The sequence below is a fragment of the Procambarus clarkii genome, chromosome 7 (genome assembly GCF_040958095.1).
Source record: "Procambarus clarkii isolate CNS0578487 chromosome 7, FALCON_Pclarkii_2.0, whole genome shotgun sequence".
In the NCBI taxonomy this organism is placed as follows: Eukaryota; Metazoa; Arthropoda; class Malacostraca; order Decapoda; family Cambaridae; genus Procambarus; species Procambarus clarkii.
Genome location: NC_091156.1, coordinates 10,569,111 through 10,589,110, shown reverse-complemented (window position 1 = coordinate 10,589,110; position 20,000 = coordinate 10,569,111). Strand labels below are relative to the sequence as shown.

The 20,000-nt window shown below is 45.6% G+C and overlaps 2 protein-coding genes across 5 annotated transcripts in view; one reads left to right on the top strand and one right to left on the bottom strand.

Annotated features, from left to right (window-relative positions):
* Positions 1–20,000, top strand: part of LOC123752355 (lachesin-like) — a 375,643-nt gene that overhangs the window by 188,692 nt on the left and 166,951 nt on the right. The window lies entirely within an intron of this gene.
* Positions 15,168–18,002, bottom strand: LOC123748042 (peritrophin-1-like). 2 transcript variants are annotated; one of them, XM_045730242.2, is made up of 3 exons: positions 17,604–18,002; positions 16,725–16,737; positions 15,168–15,639 (listed from the first exon to the last, which is right to left on the bottom strand). In XM_045730242.2, exons 1-3 carry the CDS (start codon positions 17,952–17,954, stop codon positions 15,563–15,565), a joined length of 441 nt encoding a protein of 146 aa, XP_045586198.1. In that variant the 5' UTR covers positions 17,955–18,002; the 3' UTR covers positions 15,168–15,562. The 2 variants fall into 2 exon arrangements, with proteins under 2 accessions (XP_045586198.1, XP_069168904.1); XM_069312803.1 differs by lacking the exon at positions 16,725–16,737.

Here is a 20,000-nt window from a genome sequence, read left to right as displayed (position 1 = left end):
TAGATATTTGACCTATTTAGAATGTATTACAATTTTTACAGGGCATTTTGTAAATAACACAGTTATCACACCGAGGGCGGTTTCTGAATGATAATTTCAAAATAGTATTTTCACAATAAAAAACAAATGTACATAAAATAGTTTCAAGATCTTGAACTTTCTAAATACTTTTTATAAAGTATTTAGAATCTAAATACCATACTTTCGAAGCCAGAAAAATATGATAAGCATAAAGCATTTTTTGGGCAAATTTTCTCAATGCTAATTTTGTTATAATATTTACGTTGAGCTGTGCTACAACAATTTTCCCGGAAACATTTTGGATAACAAATTTTGCAACCAATAGAATCAATATCTTCGAACTCATTATCAAAGAACTCAAGGTTGAGTATGTATAATGTTTCACTATCATGTTTACCAATGTTACAGATGTCAGTGTGTACTGCCAGAAACACAGAGCAACCCATGATTGCAGGGGTGGGTGTGAATTAAGAGATGAGTTGTACCACCCATCAGTCCATTCAAACCTACCCATGCAAGGCAGTTGGAGGTTTACAATGGAATGATGGGGTGGTACAGGACCAGTGTTGATGATGCCATGATTACGACCAAAATACGATCGAATTAAACGTAGTCTCGCTTCATACAGGTCGGCGTTCAATTCCCGACCGTCCAAGTGGTTGGGCACCATTCCTTTCCCCCGTCCCATCCCAAATCCTTATCCTGACCCCGTTTCAGTGTTATATAGTCGTAATGGCTTGGCGCTATCCCCCGATAGTTCCCTTCTTGCCTCCTAAACCTGTCTCTTGTGTTGCAGAATACGTTACCTTGGTGCTTAGGTCTTGACCATGTAAACTGTAGTTGAAAGTCAGGGTATGTCAGTGTTCCAATTATGTTTGAACTGCCTGGCCCACTTGCTCTTGGTGATCTGTCTAATCCTTCTGCTTGTTCCACAGGTACGTCGTCCAGCGGCTTCCGTCTACAGGTAAATAAATTACCTGTTCTGTTACCTAGTACGTCGCATTTTTTTAAAGGAATCAACCAATTCGTTAAATACACGACGAATTAAAGAAAATTAAAACCCCGTAATTGTTACGTTGTCTGTGCTTGGGTGGGTTGCTTGGATTCGTATAATATCGACTAGACAAAACAGTTGTATTTTTTACGGAGTGGCAGAGCGAGAGAAGTGGCTCAATATAAATATTGGTTATTTATAAGACTTAAGAAGTGCGCAGATGTGTGGTTGTGTTGCTTGGGGGTGGGGGTGGGGGGGTCACAGTAGTTGATAGGGCCAGGAACCATCATTCATTTACGCAATCACATACGAAACCTGTTCATCTTTACCTGATCATAACGGCACTGTTTACATTTATAAAACAGTTCACACGCTTCAAAAACTTGACAATCCCAAGGCATTATTGCCATGAACAACCTCATAATGCTTCGGAGCTCATAAACCGTTTAACAAATGTCAAGCACGCCAGTGTTATTGAAGATGCACAGGTTTCGTAAGTGGTTGCATAAATACTTAAATCCCCGCTTTGATGTCTAAATAACTGTATTAAACTTAATACAATACTTGGCTTGAGTTAAGCGCTGTCTGTGCAACCTGTCCTCTTGCAAAGAACGTCGCTTTTCGCTCGTATGCGTTACATAAGGCAAAAAATTGTCGAACTAGAAAATGGAAGCGGCTCACGCAAGTGACGTATTGTCCAGTTTTCTGTTTTGGGTCCTCTGGTAGGTTAGGAGAGGACACTTGACCGTTTTCTTGACATTGTGAAACCGTATGACGGGCTGGCTAGTCAGTCATCCGTTCCTGGATGGCGGACCTGGCGGCACTCTTAATACAGTCTAAAGTGTCGATGATCTGGCACCTGAAGATCCCACACTTGCCACACACAGTGAAGAAGGCAAGGAACCACTCTTTTATGTTTTAATTCGATACTACAGTTTATTCTCAGTTCATGTTTATTGATCACATGACTGGATCATATCCGGCGTGTCTATGTGATCAATGTAAGAAGTGTTCACTTGTGTGACTGTGTGGCGAGTGTGTTTCAACCCTTCGTGATCTTCCGTCTAGCATCTTACAGATCCCTGGGGCAATTATTTCGCTACGGAGCTCTTGGAATCAGTTCTTGCGAATTTTAAGTGTTCATATGACCACCACATCTGCTCACAATCTGTTAGTTTTGTTTAGCTCTTATTCGTATATCAGACTTACACCTCTGTCCACCGTCCCTTCATTGGCTGGCCCCTTACCTACCTTATCTGTTTGCCTCTGTATTGTGTGGTCACATATCATCTTGTTTTTTTTTCGTGTTGTTAGATTAAGTTCCCTAAATTTCCCTTCACTTCTTTAGTTTTTATGTAATGGAATAATGTCTTCTTGCACTTATCACCTACTTTCACACTTCTCCCTGGCTACATAATGGTGCTGCACATTCTTGTCTGACGTAGGTTCTGAATCGTGTGTGTGTGTGTGTGTATAAATACCTAAGTGTACAGGATGAGAGATACGCTCATCGTGTCCCGCTATCACAGTAGTCTTTGTCGTATGATGCTTTTTTTTTTTTTTTTTTTTTTGTGTGTGTGTGTGTGTGTGTGTGTGTGTGTGTGTGTGTGTGTGTGTGTGTGTGTGTGTGTGTGTGTGTGTGTGTATGTGTGTGTGTGTGTGTGTGTGTACTCACCTGGTTGTGCTTGAAGCTCTGGCTCTTTGGTCCCGCCTCTCAACTGTCAATCAACTGGTGTACAGGTTCCTGAGCCTATTGGGCTCTATCATATCTACATTTGAAACTGTGTATGGAGTCAGCCTCCACCACATCACTTCCTAGTGCATTCCATCTGTTAACTACTCTGACGCTGAAAAAGTTCTTTCTAACGTCCCTGTGGCTCATTTGGGTACTCAGTCTCCACCTGTGTCCCCTTGTTCGCGTACCACTAGTGTCAAACAGTTTATCTTTATCTACCCTGCCAATTCCTCTGAGAATTTTGTAACCAGTGATCATGTCTCCCTTTACTCTTCTGTCTTCCAGTGTGTGTGTGCGCGCGCGTGTGTGTGTGTGTGTGGATGGGGAGGGGGAGGAAGATGTTTGTTCATTCGTTGCACTTTCAGTTTGATCTGCCCTGCAGCTGAGATTACGACAGTAAAATTGTATCCCGGTCAATATATTCCCCTTGACCCCCTCCCCCCCTTGTTATATCTGTCTCGTGTTGCCAACACGGGCGGAGGGTAGCCTCCCTTATGTCTGTCTAGAAATTAATTAAATTTGTAGCTATTGTATATATATATATATATATGTGTAATATCCATTCCTTGCCCTTCTACTGTGTGTTCTCTTTCGTTCATCCGTCCTTTCCGGTTGTGCCTCTCTTCCTCAGTTACTCCCTCAGGGTTATGTAACACTAGATGGGGTTATTCTCCTCCTCTTCCTCTTCTCTCTCTTCTCTCCTAATCTCCCCACCATCCCCCGCCTCTTCCAGACTTTTTTATATCTCTACCTCTATTTCTCCTCTCTTCCTGTCACCCCCATATCTCTCTCCCCCCTCTCTCTCTCTCTCTCTCTCTATCTCTCTCTCTCTCTCTCTCTCTCTCTCTCTCTCTCTCTCTCTCTCTCTCTCTCTCTCTCTCTCTCTCTCTCTCTCTCTCTCTCTCTCTCAGAAAGCGCATGTTTTCGCTATAGATTCCAATAGTTCTAAAAGGGTGGCACAGAGACCTACCCTGACTGGCCTATGACATTCACATACCTTCCATTTATCATCTTGAAAAGTTGGGCAAGGCTAGTTCCAAGATTTTGGCTTCCTACTTTGGACAGACAGACGGACCTTCTATTGTTTAGATATAGATGTGAAAACCCTCATTCTCTATCTTCCTAAAACCCAAGTCATATACCATGCTCCCCCTCCCTCCCAGACCACATACCATGCTCCCCCTTCCTCCCAGACCACCTACCATACTCCCCACTACCTCCCAGACCACATACTATGCTCCCTACACCCTCCCAGATCACATACCATGCTCCCCCGTCCCTCCCAGATCACATACCATGCTCCCTACACCCTCCCAGATTACATACCATGCTCCCCCGTCCCTCCCAGACTACATACCATGCTCCCCCGTCCCTCCCAGACCACATACCAGGCTTCCCCTCCCTCCCAGACCACATACCATGCTCCCCCGTCCCTCCCAGATCACATACCATGCTCCCTACACCCTCCCAGATTACATACCATGCTCCCCCGTCCCTCCCAGACTACATACCATGCTCTTCCTCCCTCCCAAACCACATACCATACTCCCCTCACCCTCCCAGACCACATACCATGCTCCCCCTCCCCCCCAGACCACATACCATGCTCTCCCTCCCTCCCAGACCACATACCATGCTCTCCCTCCCTCCCAGACCACATATAATGCTCCCCACACCCTTCTAGACCACATACCATGCTCTTCCTCCCTCCCAGACCACATACCATGCTCTCCCTCCCTCCTAGACCACATACCATGCTCCCTATACCCTCCTAGACCACATACCATGCTCCCTATACCCTCCCAGACCACATATCATGCGCCACACACCCTCCCAGACCACATACCATGCTCCCCACACCCTCCCAGACCACATACCATACTCCCCACACCCTCTCAGACCACATACCATGCTCCCCACACCCTCCCAGACCACATACCATGCTCTCCCGTCCCTCCCAGACCACATACCATGCTCCCCTTCCCTCCCAGACCACATACCATGCTCCCCCGTCCCTCCCAGACCACATACCATGCTCCCTCGGCCCTCCCAGACAACATACCATGCTCCCCCGGCCCTCCCAGACCACATATCATGCTCCCCACACCCTCCCAGACCACATACCATGCTCCCCTTCCCTCCCAAACCACATACCATGCTCCCCCGTCCCTCCCAGACCACATACCATACTCCCCCGGCCCTCCCAGACCACATACCATGCTCCCCCGTCCCTCCCAGACCACATACCATGCTCCCCCTTCCCTCCCAGACCACATAACGTGCGCCACACAGTTAAAAACGATATTTCTACCCCTGGATGTTTTACCCTAGACAAATAAAGCGATGCCCAAGAGAAATGTTAGTGATAGTTCTCTTGTTTTTTATGTCAGGTCGGTCAAGGCAAGGAGTGGTGAGGGGGAGAGGTGAGGGGAGAGAGGTGAGGGGGAGAGGTGAGGGTGAAAGGGGGTTGAGAGAGAGAATTATCAGGGGGGAAAAGAGCCAAGCCATTACGACTATATTGCACTTGGAAGGGGTCAGGATAAGGATTTGGGATGAAACGGAGGGAAGGAATAGTGCCCAGCCTCTTGGACGGTCGGGGATTAAACGCCGACCTGCATGAAGCGAGACTGTCACTCTACCGTCCAGTCCAAGTTGGTGAAGATATCAGAGATGAAGCTAAAGTTCAGAGGCAAGAGAAAGAAATTCAAAGGGAGAGATTTGTGTGGCTGTCTTAAGCTTTGATAATATACAGAATTATGGCGTAAGACCGAGTTTGCTGTGTGAATGTGTCTTTAGTTTTCAACATTCAGTAAATTAATTGCACATAAAGCATTTCATGAATACACAACAAATCGGATTTGACTCAGCTGTCTACGTGAACTTTTATTTAATACTCACAGCTGTCGACATGAGCTTGTGTTTGACACTCACAGCTGTCGACATGAGCTTGTGTTTGACACTCACAGCTGTCGACATGAGCTTGTGTTTGACACTCACAGCTGTCGACATGAGCTTGTGTTTGACACAGCTGTCGACATGAACTTGTGTTTGACACTCCCAGCTGTCGACATGAACTTGTGTTTGACACTCACAGCTGTCGACATGAACTTGTGTTTGACACTCACAGCTGTCGATATGAACTTGTGTTTGACACTCACAGCTGTCGACATGAACTTGTGTTTGACACTCAGAGCTGTCGACATGAGCTTGTGTTTGACACTCACAGCTGTCGACATGAGCTTGTGTTTGACACTCAGAGCTGTCGACATGAGCTTGTGTTTGACACTCACAGCTGTCGACATGAGCTTGTGTTTGACACTCACAGCTGTCGACATGAACTTGTGTTTGGCACTCACAGCTGTCGACATGAACTTGTGTTTGACACTCACAGCTGTCGACATGAACTTGTGTTTGACACTCACAGCTGTCGACATGAACTTGTGTTTGACACTCACAGCTGTCGACATGAACTTGTGTTTGACACTCACAGCTGTCGACATGAACTTGTGTTTGACACTCACAGCTGTCAACATCAGCTTGTGTTTGACACTCACAGCTGTCGACATGAGCTTGTGTTTGACACTCACAGCTGTCGACATGAACTTGTGTTTGACACTCACAGCTGTCGACATGAACTTGTGTTTGACACTCACAGCTGTCGACATGAACTTGTGTTTGACACTCACAGCTGTCGACATGAGCTTGTGTTTGACACTCACAGCTGTCGACATGAGCTTGTGTTTGACACTCACAGCTGTCGACATGAGCTTGTGTTTGACACTCACAGCTGTCGACATGAGCTTGTGTTTGACACAGCTGTCGACATGAACTTGTGTTTGACACTCCCAGCTTTCGACATGAACTTGTGTTTGACACTCACAGCTGTCGACATGAACTTGTGTTTGACACTCACAGCTGTCGACATGAACTTGTGTTTGACACTCACAGCTGTCGACATGAACTTGTGTTTGACACTCACAGCTGTCGACATGAGCTTGTGTTTGACACTCACAGCTGTCGACATGAGCTTGTGTTTGACACTCAGAGCTGTCGACATGAGCTTGTGTTTGACACTCTCAGCTGTCGACATGAGCTTGTGTTTGACACTCACAGCTGTCGACATGAACTTGTGTTTGACACTCACAGCTGTCGACATGAACTTGTGTTTGACACTCAGAGCTGTCGACATGAACTTGTGTTTGACACTCACAGCTGTCGACATGAACTTGTGTTTGACACTCACAGCTGTCGACATGAACTTGTGTTTGACACTCACAGCTGTCGACATGAACTTGTGTTTGACACTCACAGCTGTCAACATCAGCTTGTGTTTGACACTCACAGCTGTCGACATGAGCTTGTGTTTGACACTCACAGCTGTCGACATGAACTTGTGTTTGACACTCACAGCTGTCGACATGAACTTGTGTTTGACACTCACAGCTGTCGACATGAACTTGTGTTTGACACTCACAGCTGTCAACATCAGCTTGTGTTTGACACTCACAGCTGTCGACATGAACTTGTGTTTGACACTCACAGCTGTCAACATCAGCTTGTGTTTGACACTCACAGCTGTCGACATGAACTTGTGTTTGACTCTCACAGCTGTCGACATGAACTTGTGTTTGACACTCACAGCTGTCGACATGAACTTGTGTTTGACACTCACAGCTGTCGACATGAACTTGTGTTTGACACTCACAGCTGTCGACATGAACTTGTGTTTGACACTCACAGCTGTCGACATGAACTTGTGTTTGACACTCACAGCTGTCAACATCAGCTTGTGTTTGACACTCACAGCTGTCAACATCAGTTTGTGTTTGACACTCACAGCTGTCAACATCAGCTTGTGTTTGACACTCACAGCTGTCGACATGAACTTGTGTTTGACTCTCACAGCTGTCAACATCAGCTTGTGTTTGACACTCACAGCTGTCAACATCAGCTTGTGTTTGACTCTCACAGCTCTCCACAAGAGCTTGTGTTTGACTCTCACAGGTCTCCACACGAATACACAAGTTCCTGTAATCTCTGGTGCTCTCCATTTCCGTAAAGTCACACGCAATTCACTTACACCTGAACATTGATTCCAGTGTCCTAGGAAAATGGTCCATAAGAAATGTGTTCGGTGGTTGTTGAGGGGAATTTTGTCGGTAAACTGTGAAAATGACTATGATTAGACCCCCGGGCAGAAGCATAACACTCCATACTGTCGTTATGGATAATTTAAACTCGTGGAAGGTTTGAGTACAGAACAGAAAGAGGGAGGGAGTGAGGATTTATTAACTGGGTCTAAATGGGTAAATGTATATGCTTCAGTGACACATGTCTATAAGAACCACTCTTGTTTTGTGTGATTAATTATATATATATATATATATATATATATATATATATATATATATATATATATATATATATATATATATATATATATATATATATATATATATATATATAATATACTGGTAGCAGTTCAGTGGCTGACCTCTCTCTAGCTTTCCTTCATCAATATTTTCTACTTTTAAACCCCTGTAAATTTTCCGAATTAATTTGTGTGTGTGTGTGTGTGTGTGTGTGTGTGTGTGTGTGTGTGTGTGTGTGTGTGTGTGTGTGTGTGTGTGTGTGTGTACTCACCTATTTGTGTCTACAGGATCGAGCATTGACTCTTGGATCCCGCCTTTCGAGCCATCGGTTATTTACAACAATGTCTCCGGTCCTATTTCCCTTTCATGTGTGTGTGTGTGCGCGCGCGAGCTCCCATAATGTTTACACGACAGACAGACATCAACAGTGTTGTTTTCAGAGTACGAAGCGATAAACGTGCCGGATTATTGCGTAATTAGGGAAAGTATTCACGAATTTGAGAAAATATGACGATTTGACCACTGGCTGTTGGTTCAATATGTGGCCACTGTGGTTGATGGGTAGCCATATGGCCACTGTGGCTGGTGGGTAGCCATATAGCCACTGTGGTTGATGGGTAGCCATATAGCCACTGTGGCTGGTGGGTGGCCATATGGCCACTGTGGCTGGTGGGTAGCCATATAGCCACTGTGACTGGTGGGTAGCCATATGGCCACTGTGGCTGGTGGGTAGCCATATAGCCACTGTGGCTGGTGGGTAGCCATATGGCCACTGTGGCTGGTGGGTAGCCATATAGCTACTGTGACTGGTGGGTAGCCATATAGCCACTGTGGCTGGTGGGTAGCCATATAGCTACTGTGGTTGATGGGTAGCCATATAGCCACTGTGACTGGTGGGTAGCCATATGGCCACTGTGGCTGGTGGGTAGCCATATAGCCACTGTGGCTGGTGGGTAGCCATATGGCCACTGTGGCTGGTGGGTAGCCATATAGCTACTGTGACTGGTGGGTAGCCATATCGCCACTGTGGCTGGTGGGTGGCCATATGGCCACTGTGGCTGGTGGGTAGCCATATAGCCACTGTGACTGGTGGGTAGCCATATGGCCACTGTGGCTGGTGGGTAGCCATATAGCCACTGTGGCTGATGGGTAGCCATATGGCCACTGTGGCTGGTGGGTAGCCATATAGCTACTGTGGCTGGTGGGTAGCCATATAGCCACTGTGGCTGGTGGGTAGCCATATAGCCACTGTGGCTGGTGGGTAGCCATATAGCCACTGTGGCTGGTGGGTAGCCATATAGCCACTGTGGCTGGTGAGTAGCCATATAGCCACTGTGGCTGGTGGGTGGGTAGCCATATAGCCACTGTGGCTGGTGGGTAGCCATATAGCCACTGTGGCTGGTGAGTAGCCATATAGCCACTGTGGCTGGTGAGTAGCCATATAGCCACTGTGACTGGTGGGTAGCCATATAGCCACTGTGGCTGGTGGGTAGCCATATAGCCACTGTGGCTGGTGGGTAGCTATATAGCCACTGTGGCTAGTGAGTAGCCATATAGCCACTGTGGCTGGTGGGTAGCCATATAGCCACTGTGGCTGGTGGGTAGCCATATAGCCACTGTGGCTGGTGGGTAGCCATATTCATCAATATGTACTCACCTATTTTGTGCCTGCAAGATCGAGCTGCTAGCTCTTCAACCCCGCCTTTCCAACTGTACGTTCTTACGTGCGTGTATTCAGGTGCGTGCGTGTACGCGTGAGTTAGTCAACACAGGCTCCAGGGTGACCACCACTGAGGCAATACCATCCTGGGAAAATGGATTTTGGTATCGTTACAGCTTCTGTGGGGGTTTTTCCCCCCCGCTGTGAGTGACGGGGCCGCCGCTTAATTCTGTTGATGTTCTTGTCATAGTTGTTATTGCTTTTTTTCCTATTTTTATGCAATTGTTGCTATTTTTTTCCATTTTATTTGTTTCCGACGTATATGTTAGTTGACGGGTGTTTGGGAGGGTGGGGTGTTTGGGAGGGGGTGTTGGTGGAGATGGGGTTGGGGGGAGGAGTTGGTGGTCTATTCTGATACAGGGGGCTATTGTTGTTCCTGCTAGGGCTACTGTAGCTCCAACAGAGACTACTGTTGCGCTTGATGATGGACTTTTGTATATTTATCAGAATAATTACTATGCATAAAATTGCTTTTTAAGACACGCGAGGGTGACAGTCCACGCGAGCAGTAAGCATCCAAACACAGCAGTAGCAGCTCATCATCTTCATCATTATCATCATTATCAGCAGCAGCAGCAGCCGCATCATCATTACCATCAATCATCAGCTGCAGCAGCAGCACTTGAATGCTGTCAGGGAACTTAGCAGAGCAGAACTTATTGCTCTTACTGTAAGCAAATGTTTTAGATTATTCAGCTATGATAACTCTATGAGTTTATGCGTGTGAGGAGGACCCTTCTCTTGTTCACGCAGGTGTTCTCTCAGGGGTGTCTCCCTCAGTGAGGCAAAAGGTGTTGACCAGACCACACACACTAGAAGGTGAAGGGACGACGACGTTTCGGTCCGTCTTGGGCCTGGAAAATCGACTTGAGAATGGTCCAGGACGGACCAAAACGTCGTCGTCCCTTCACCTTCTAGTGTGTGGTCTGGTCAACTTACTTTAGCCACGTTATTGTGACTCATCGCCTGCAAAATGTGTTCGTTCGCTGGTCAAGAGGTGTTCGTACTCCCGTGGGCTGAGAATCTGGAGTCTTTACTTAATATCACTTGTACTCGTTCCTGTGTCAAGGAGCCTTTACTCTCGTGCGGTCGTGACCTGACTTCTAGAAGTTACGGACGACAAAGGTCTCGTGACATTCTCCTGGTCAGGAACTAACTCCCACACGCTAAGAGCGACAGTTATCTCCTGCCAGCCACCAACATTTTGCTCTCTTGCATAGTTCATACCAACCAACTTTTGTCTGTTGTGATTTGTTGTTGTTAGCAAAGGTGTGTCAGAGTTTGGTAACATGTAACAACTTTTCGTCGATTATTTTATGGTGGAAGCAAAAGTTTATGGTCAGTCACACACTGGAATTAAATTTTTGTTTATATGTAATCTGTTGATGTTGCTGCTTTCGAGAGAGTAGTGAGTACAGAAAGCTAACCGTAATGGAGATGGCGAGTGAGTAGCAATGATGGTAATTGTGTAAATATATGTGGCAAGGCGGCTGTCACGCTGTATGCTGCTCCTAAAACCGGGGCTCAAGCCGGGGCTTGAGAGCTACAACCTTCCCCGCCACCTTACCTTATAGAGTGCAGCCACTTTCACTCCCGTGAGAAACTTTTCTTATCTGTGTCTCTTGCTAAATAAAACTCGAAAAACATCTTAAATAATTGGAAAAAAACTCATTTGGGCGAGGAAGCGTCTGTCTAACCGCAGACAGTCCCCGTAGACAGGAAGGGGTCAGGACGGGTCAGAGAGACCAGGAGAGTACCTCAAGGCTCATCAGAGCTCGGACCCGCTCTGCTTTTTGTAAACAACAGTGGCCTGACCGAAGGAAGGTGGACTCCTAGTGGCGCCATGCAAGTGAGATCTTCGTTGCGCTTCTCAGATGAGATCCTAGTAAATTGAAATTGAAATAAGTTTATTGAGGTAAAATACAAAGGGATGAGGTAGCTCAAGCTATTCTCACCCCGTTCAGTACATGGTGTTAATACATACATACACACACATCACAAGCAATAAACGTATTACCGAACATTCTGAGAGATAAACATATACATTTCCTCCTTTACACAAGTAGTATGGTAGAGATCCTTGTGGTGTTACTGTTATAAGATCCTTGTGACGTTACTCTAATGACGTCCTTGTGGCGTTACAATAGTAAGACTCTTGTGACATTACACTAACAAGATTGTTACAATTGTGTAACTCCACAACGCTCTCCCGAGTGATATCTAATGTTCGTCAATAACTTACCCGGAGGAAATGAATCCATACATTTGCTGACCAAACACATTTGTTGATTGAGAATGAAGGTCATAGAAGCGTTTGAAGTCCTGCAGGTTGACTAGGAGATGAGATTTATTACAAGTGCCAGGTCTTAAGAAGAGGGGGAAAAGGACTGAGGACCTTGCTGGGATTATAGATTAAGTGGAGAGAGAGCATAATTCTGTCGTCCTGCTCCAAAGATTTTCTCAAAATTTTTGATAATATAAATCCAGAATACTTTTGGGGTAAAGAAGCTAAAGAGATGACTCGAGCACATCTATGGATCTTCAAGCATTTATATTCCCAAAAGGTGATATGTTTATAAGAGGGCATGTGTGTGTGATTTGGGATTATTTATTTGAAGAAATGTGTATATAAAAGCTAGGGAGGATGTGTTATATGGTTCTTGAACTGATGAGGCACGGGTATGATGCTTCAAATTATGGGACTGAGTTATAGTGCTTGTACCGGTAGAGCTGGATTATAGGGCTTGAAATGATGGGGGTGCGTTATGGGGTTTAAACTGATAAAGCTGGGTTATTGGGTTTAAACTAGTGGGGTTGTGTTATTGTATTTGAACTGTCGGTTATGGGGCTTGGGGAGCCGACGACGCCCCTTCACCGCGAGGGCCAGCCTGGGACAGCATTACCAGGGGTCGTTTAATGTAAGTTCCTCTGGCCTGAGACACCTATTGGCTCCAGGATCAACATAAACTCCACTTTATTGTATTAGATGTGATACCTGACGCAGACAACTTTACCATCCTGTCCGGGCAGGTTTGGTGGGATGGGAAAGGTCGAGGGAGAACAGGACGGGACTGAAGGAAGAGAAGAAGGTTGAGGTGATTAAGAAAGAAGAGTAAAACCAGTAAAACCAGTAAAACCAGTAAATCCATTAAAGGGAGTAATACAGGTTAAGTGTCTCTCTCTCTGGCTGTAACTGTGCCCTTCCTCGAGGTCACTGGATCCTTGCAAAGTGTAACGGAATGTACAGCAGGATAGTTGTACAGTAACGTTACCTCTCTGATCCCCTTTTCCCCCCTCGCCAATAGAATTTATTAGACATTTAAGTTATCGTATAAGCCATTGTTCTCCCTTGAGATTTAGCAGTGTCCCTTAAAGGCTCGTTTTCGCCAGTACTGCGATGGTATGATATGGACCGGTTGATGGTATATGTATTACGGGCTGCTGTACTTCCTCCTCTCTCTCTCTCTCTCTCTCTCTCTCTCTCTCTCTCTCTCTCTCTCTCTCTCTCTCTCTCTCTCTCTCTCTCTCTCTCTCTCTCTCTCTCTCTCTCTCTCTCTCTCTCTCTCTCTCTCTCTCTCTCTCTCTCTCTCTCTCTCTCTCTCTCTCTCTCTCTCTCTCTCTCTCTCTCTCTCTCTCTCTCTCTCTCTCTCTCTCTCTTTCTCTCTCTCTCTCTCTCTCTCTCTCTCTCTCTCTCTCTCTCTCTCTCTCTCTCTCTCTCTCTCTCTCTCTCTCTCTCTCTCTCTCTCTCTCTCTCTCTCTCTCCCATCCAACCAGTGTGTAGAGCTGTGACGCGCCGGGTTTATTACTATACACATTTCATTTAGATAGCATGAATAATTTTGTGGGAGACGGGTGTGAGATGAGTAGCAGTCGCCTTGATCTGTCGGTCGCCTGCTGCTGCCTGCTACTGCTGCTGCTGCTGCTGCTGCTGCTGCTACTGCTGCTGCTGCTGCTACTGCTGGGCCTTCTTGGTGGCCGAGTGAACACTGGGGTCGGCACTCGCCAGGTGTACCACGCTTGCACGGTCGAGCGCTAGCTCTTGAGCCTCACTTTTCCTCGTATTGGATGATTAATTATGTTTCTTCATTCCCTATTTGTTCATGTTTATATTTAAATACATTTCATACGTGAACTGTGTGTGTGGAGTTACTATTTGTATTTATTATTTGTGTCTGCTGAATCGAGCTATTAGCTCTTGGACCCCGCCTTTCTAACCAATCTATTTTTCCTTTATGATATCTACTATATATATATTTCTCACGCATACATCCAAAGGAAGCAGCCCGTAGCAGCTGTCTATCTCATAGGTACCTATTTACTGCTAGATGAACAGGGGCACTAAGGTAAAAAAAAATCTGCCCGTTTGTTTCCGCCTCCGCCTGGAATCGAACCCGGGCCATTAGGACTACGACACCCCCCCCCCCCCCATGTGCTATCTACTCGGCCGCGAGGCTCATTCGAGGCCTCGCGAGGTGTGTGTGTGTGTGTGTGTGTGTGTGTGTGTGTGTGTGTGTGTGTGTGTGTGATACGTTATTGACGTATTTACATACGTGCGCTTGTAGGTAATGGGTTCCAGGTCATGTGCTCCCCCCCCCCTTGACCATTACTTGACTGGTGTGAGTCATTATATATACCCAGGGAGATTTGTGACATCTATCTTTGGATTCGTATATAGAGTTTGACTTCACCACTTTCATTTTGAGTGCAATCAACTCAATCTTACCTTTTGTTGGTTTTGGAAACTCAATATCCTTGTGGTCCGGACTCTGGCAAGGCCTACTGGTACTGGGCTTCAGGGGTCCAGCCCTCTCACCATGGAAGTTTTTTTTTTTATTTCCTTAATTTAATGTTTTTAGTTTCAATAAGTGACCTTTGGCGCTGGTCCCTGACCTTGTGTGACCCCCTTGTTCTTTTTCACCAAGTTGCTTTAGAAAATGCAACACCTATAATGATATCAGTCCTAATAGTCCCGTTGGCACCTTTGCTTACAGTGATCTCGCCTTACAGGGCTGACAAAAGGTACCATAACCCTTTGCAACAGTTATATTTAAGAATTTCCTGACGATACGTCATGACCTGTGACGTGTTGTGTGAGCTTGGCGTCTCTGTACGTTGTGTGTCTGTGCTCTGTTCCACCAGCTTGTTAGGTGTGGCAAGGTCAAGAATGTGATGTCTTCCTTGAGAGTGGAGGGAAGTGTGTAAAGGGTCGAGAGGGAACGTTGAAAGGGAGAGAGGGAGAGAGAGAGAGAGGGAGGGGGGAGGGAAAGGTGTGGTAACGGAAAGGGAGTCAGCTCAGTAACGAAGAGAGGACAGTAGACAACATCATCTTGCTTGAAAGGTTTATTTTGACTGAAATATTTGACAAAGAGGCATCAGCAAGTTAGCAATTTAGATTTTGAAGAGATAAACTTAGAACTATTTGTACGCTGCCAAGTTAACTCTGTTGCAATTTGCACCAGAGTAAGTTTGCAAGTATTTCATGTATATTCAGAGTTATTTTCCGGAAGTCAGAGCTTGGCAGTGTACTGTGTCGGTCGATGGTCCATCAGGGGGGCGCAGACTGTTGCTGTTGGCACAGGACAGCGTAGATATTCCTTATCCCGGGCGCCAAATGGTAAGGCAGGTGGAGTGTGAGAACGGTAATGTAATCCTTATCCCGGGCGCCAGCTGGCGACACACACACAGCCCAGGTGGCTAGTCAGGTGGTGGTGTGTGGTGACCTACAGGCAGATGTTCACGCTGGGACTCCATACTGTACCAGCGGGACATTTCATCGCTACAGGGACGCCTCTCTGGCCTGTGGAAGACTAAAGATTACTTTCAACAACAAGGAATAAAAACCCTGTTATTATAACCCCAAATTAAATATCTCCAAATAGTTGAAATATACAATAATGCAAATCTGAACTCATTTATCCAACTTTTCTTAACAATCTTAGATTTTGATTATTCTTACAAGTTTTAGCAATGTCAGCAACTCAGTTTACTTTAACAATAATACAGATTTAAATGCATTTAGCCAATTAATATATATTTAGATATTTTTCAAAGAACCTGAGATATTATGATTAATTGTTTGAAGGTTTAACTGTGTCTTCAGCACAGTCTTATGACAGTAATGGCCGTTCTCAGCAACTCAGCTGAAGAGCGAGCATTGTTTGACCATACTTGAAGAAGGTGAGCTAATTACCAGGAGAATCCAAGGAGCTGAGATATGAGGACAAGGAGCTGGGATATGAGGACAAGGAGCTGGGAGATGAGGACAAGGAGCTGGTATATGAGGACAAGGAGCTGGAATAAGAGGGCAAGGAGCTGGGATATGAGGACAAGGAGCTGGGATATGAGGACAAGGAGCTGGTATATGAGAACAAGGAGCTGGGATATGAGAACAAGGAGGTGGGATATGAGAACAAGAAGCTATGATATAAGAACGAGGAACTGGGATATGAGAACAAGGAGCTAGGATATGAAGACAAGGAGCTGGGATATGAGAACAAGGAGCTAGGAATATGAGAACAAGGAGCTAGGAATATGAAGACAAGTAACTGGAATATGAGAACAAGGAGCTGGGATATGAGAACAAGGATCTAGGAATATGAGGACAAGGAGCTGGGATATGAGAACAATGAGCTAGGAATATGAGGACAAGGAGCTAGGAATATAAGGACAAGGAGCTGGGATATGAAGATAAGAGGCGAATTGGATCAGTAACCAACCATTTGGACCGTTGGGAATACACAGGTGCCACAGGTGTCTCACCTGCAGCATAGAATATACTTATAATAAGCGTTATACTCCCTTGTACTCTTGGCACTCTTGGCACTCGTGGCAGTGGCGGAGAGAGTGCCAATCACCCCGTGTGATCTCCAGCTGTGCACTCACCATTTGCGTCCAGCTGCGGGGAAAGAGAACTGTTATTACTGGTTTATAGCATCACCTTTCCTCTCACCTACTGCGCCGTATCTATTACGGAATCGACCATTGCGCTAGAAATGCGACGTGTTAGTAACAATTAAAGCACCGTGATATTAACGTTTGCTATGCATCTGCATCGATTGGTTAGTTAAATTGCCTGGGTTCATGTGTTTTTTGAGTAGGCAAAATAGATTTATTTTTTTTTACGGAGTGGTAGTGGCGATTGTGGTGGCCAATGGCATTCTAACACAGGTGATGGTGTTAGAGATTGTTGGGTGGAAGGAGGTGGAGGTATGATGATGAAGGTGATAGTGAGTTTAGACGAGGTAGTTGTATGGTGTTAAGAGGTGATAGTGAGCTTAGAGTAAGTGGTGGTAAGGTGATAGTAAGCTTAAATGAGGTAGTTGTATATGGTGTTGGAGCTTAGAGGTGATAGTGAGCTTAGAGGTGGTGATGGGGGTAAGATGGTGCAACATATATTCTTGGTTTGTATGAAGGACGAGACAGATTACCCGGCGGTGCCCGGGTCGACCCTATGCCCAGGCCTCTCCTATACACCCTTTCAGATTTGAGTGACATTGAATGACTAGTGATGTATAGTGGCATTAGGTAGAAAATCAGTTGAAAATTACATTTTTTTTCCCAGCTGATCTTAAGAAAATGACTAGCTGGGAATAATGCCCAGACGGGTCGGAGGAGACTCGTCTGGGCATACTGGGAGACGGATTAGTCCCTTTTATTTGTAAGTTCTCTGACATTCGTCAGTTACCAGGGAAACATGTGTGATCTGACTGAGAGGAAACAAACTGGTGTCTGGAGGCAGAGATCAGGGGGTCAAGTACTCACGGAACATGCGTAGTAGCAGGTTTTGTCGAGGGGATCTGCCATGAAACACTTGTCGCAGTCACAGATGCCGACGTCGGCGCTGCAGCTGGGCACGGCGGTGTCGTGGACACAGACGGAGGCCTCCTGGTTCCAGGCTGTGCCCGGAGCACAGCTCATCACTTGGGGACCGTAGGTGGTGCACTGAATGAAGAGATGGCGGTCGGTGGGATGAGGGTGGTACTCGAACCACGCCTGTGGATCGTTGCACCGCACCTCCACCCCGGCCACAATCTTGCAGTAGGGCAGGTCACAGTCGGCGGCAGCCAGGGCCACCAGGGCAGCTAGGAGAGCGAGAGCCTTAGCGAGCTTCATGGTAGCAACGAGGGCACAATTGAGTGTGGATTGGCAAGCACAGGACAACCACCCCTTATATACACAATGAGATTATCGCAGGCATTTCCCCCTCTGACGTCCGTCATACACCCTAATGACCTCGTTATGGTGTCGCACTTGCACAAGTTCGTGATAACATTAATCTTCATGTTCATTCGTCACACTAAAAGATTTATTGAATTCTAATCCTCTTGTATTCCACGGGTCTTAAAGCCCCGAGGTCTGCCTCGTGGCGCTCCGATCATGTAATCCCTCTGAGCTGCCAATGAGATAACGCCACAGGCTTCAGCTCCTGTTGGTCTAGAAAGATAAAAGCGTGTGGAGGTTGTGGCGTGACATTCTGGCAACGTAACACCAGGTGCTGACAACACTGTTGATAAACACCAAGCTTACCTCACTACACCTTCACTACACCTTCACCATCCTGACCTCACTATACCTTCACTATCTTGACCTTATCCAATCTCATCCCATATAAACAGCTTCCCAGTAATCAAATGCGCCATCAGAGACAACCGTCACAGCCCAAACGGTATCAACAAAACAAATTTAATCTCAAAACAGTTGAAAAGTTGTAGAGAGAAGGAAGTTCAACTTCTCTACATTGTTGAAACCCCAAAATGTGTTGAAATAAAGTTGCTGCTGTATCTAAAGTCCCGTGCACTACGAGGCAGTCTAAGGATTCATTCTCACGTAACGAATGCCTTCTACCAGTATATTGGGGAGCCGACGACGCCCCTTCACCGCGAGGGCCAGCCTGGAACAGCCTTACCAGGGGTCGTTTAATGTAAGTTCCTCTGGCCTGAGACACCTATTGGCTCCAGGATCAACATAAACTCCACTTTATTGTATTAGATGTGATACCTGAGGCAGACAACTTTACCATCCTGTCCGGGCAGGTTTGGTGGGATGGGACGGGTCGAGGGAGAACGGGACGGGACTGAAGGAAGAGATGAAGATTGAGGTAATTAAGATTAAAAGAGGGGCAGCTGCACGGAATAAGAATATATAGATGGTAATAAAGTACGATATAAGTTCCATATAACTTTGGGAAATAATGTTAGCATGTAGATTAAAGATATGATTGTGCTTGTGCAAATTGATTACAGTCCGTAGTATGTACAGCGCGAGGCACGTGGGATATTGCACGTATATGAGAGGTAAACAAGTTCGTAAAGTACGTTCTGTCTGCACGTACTCATATACACAATAATATAGGATCGTGTGAAACTTCGGCTTCAGTGGAAGCCTCAGGGAATCCTAGTGGGTGCATTAGTACCCCAGGTTGCAATTCTTTTGACCATATCGTGGCATAGTTGTCTAAAGCGTGTGCCAGGGAACACCCAGCGCATAGGTTCGATCCCTCTCCACGGCTCCTACAGATTTCCTCATTGATGCATCAATATAGTGCAATTAGGTTCTGTGTATTATTATTATTATTATTATTATTATTATTATTATTATTATTATTATTATTATTATTATTATTATTATTATTATTATTTGTACTTGTATGTGTTGCTTAGTGCCTTCTGTTGATAATTACTTACTTGCATATGTTGCATTTGTTTTATATTATGTATCTTCTGGTCATGTATTCATGTATTCATGTATCTTCATGTATCCTGGTCATTTGGGACTCATTATGGTTTTGTCTATAAATTTAGGTTTGTTTCTTGGTTAATTTTGGTTTGAGATAATATTTTATTGGGGGAAAATGCGCCAAGTTTACAACACTTAATTCCCAGTGTTGCTTCACGTGGGAACAATTGAGTTTCTTTATGACTTAATTCTGAAGCTGTGTTTATTCAGGGTTGTAGTGGTTTGATGGCAACACTATATTCACCTAGTTGTGTTTGCGGGGGTTGAGCTTTGGCTCTTTGGTCCCGCCTCTCAACTGTCAATCAACAATCAATCGTGTGTGTGTGTGTGTGTGTGTGTGTGTGTGTGTGTGTGTGTGTGTGTGTGTGTGTGTGTGTGTGTGTGTGCGTGTGCGTGTGTGTGAATAATTCTCCCTTGAAAGAT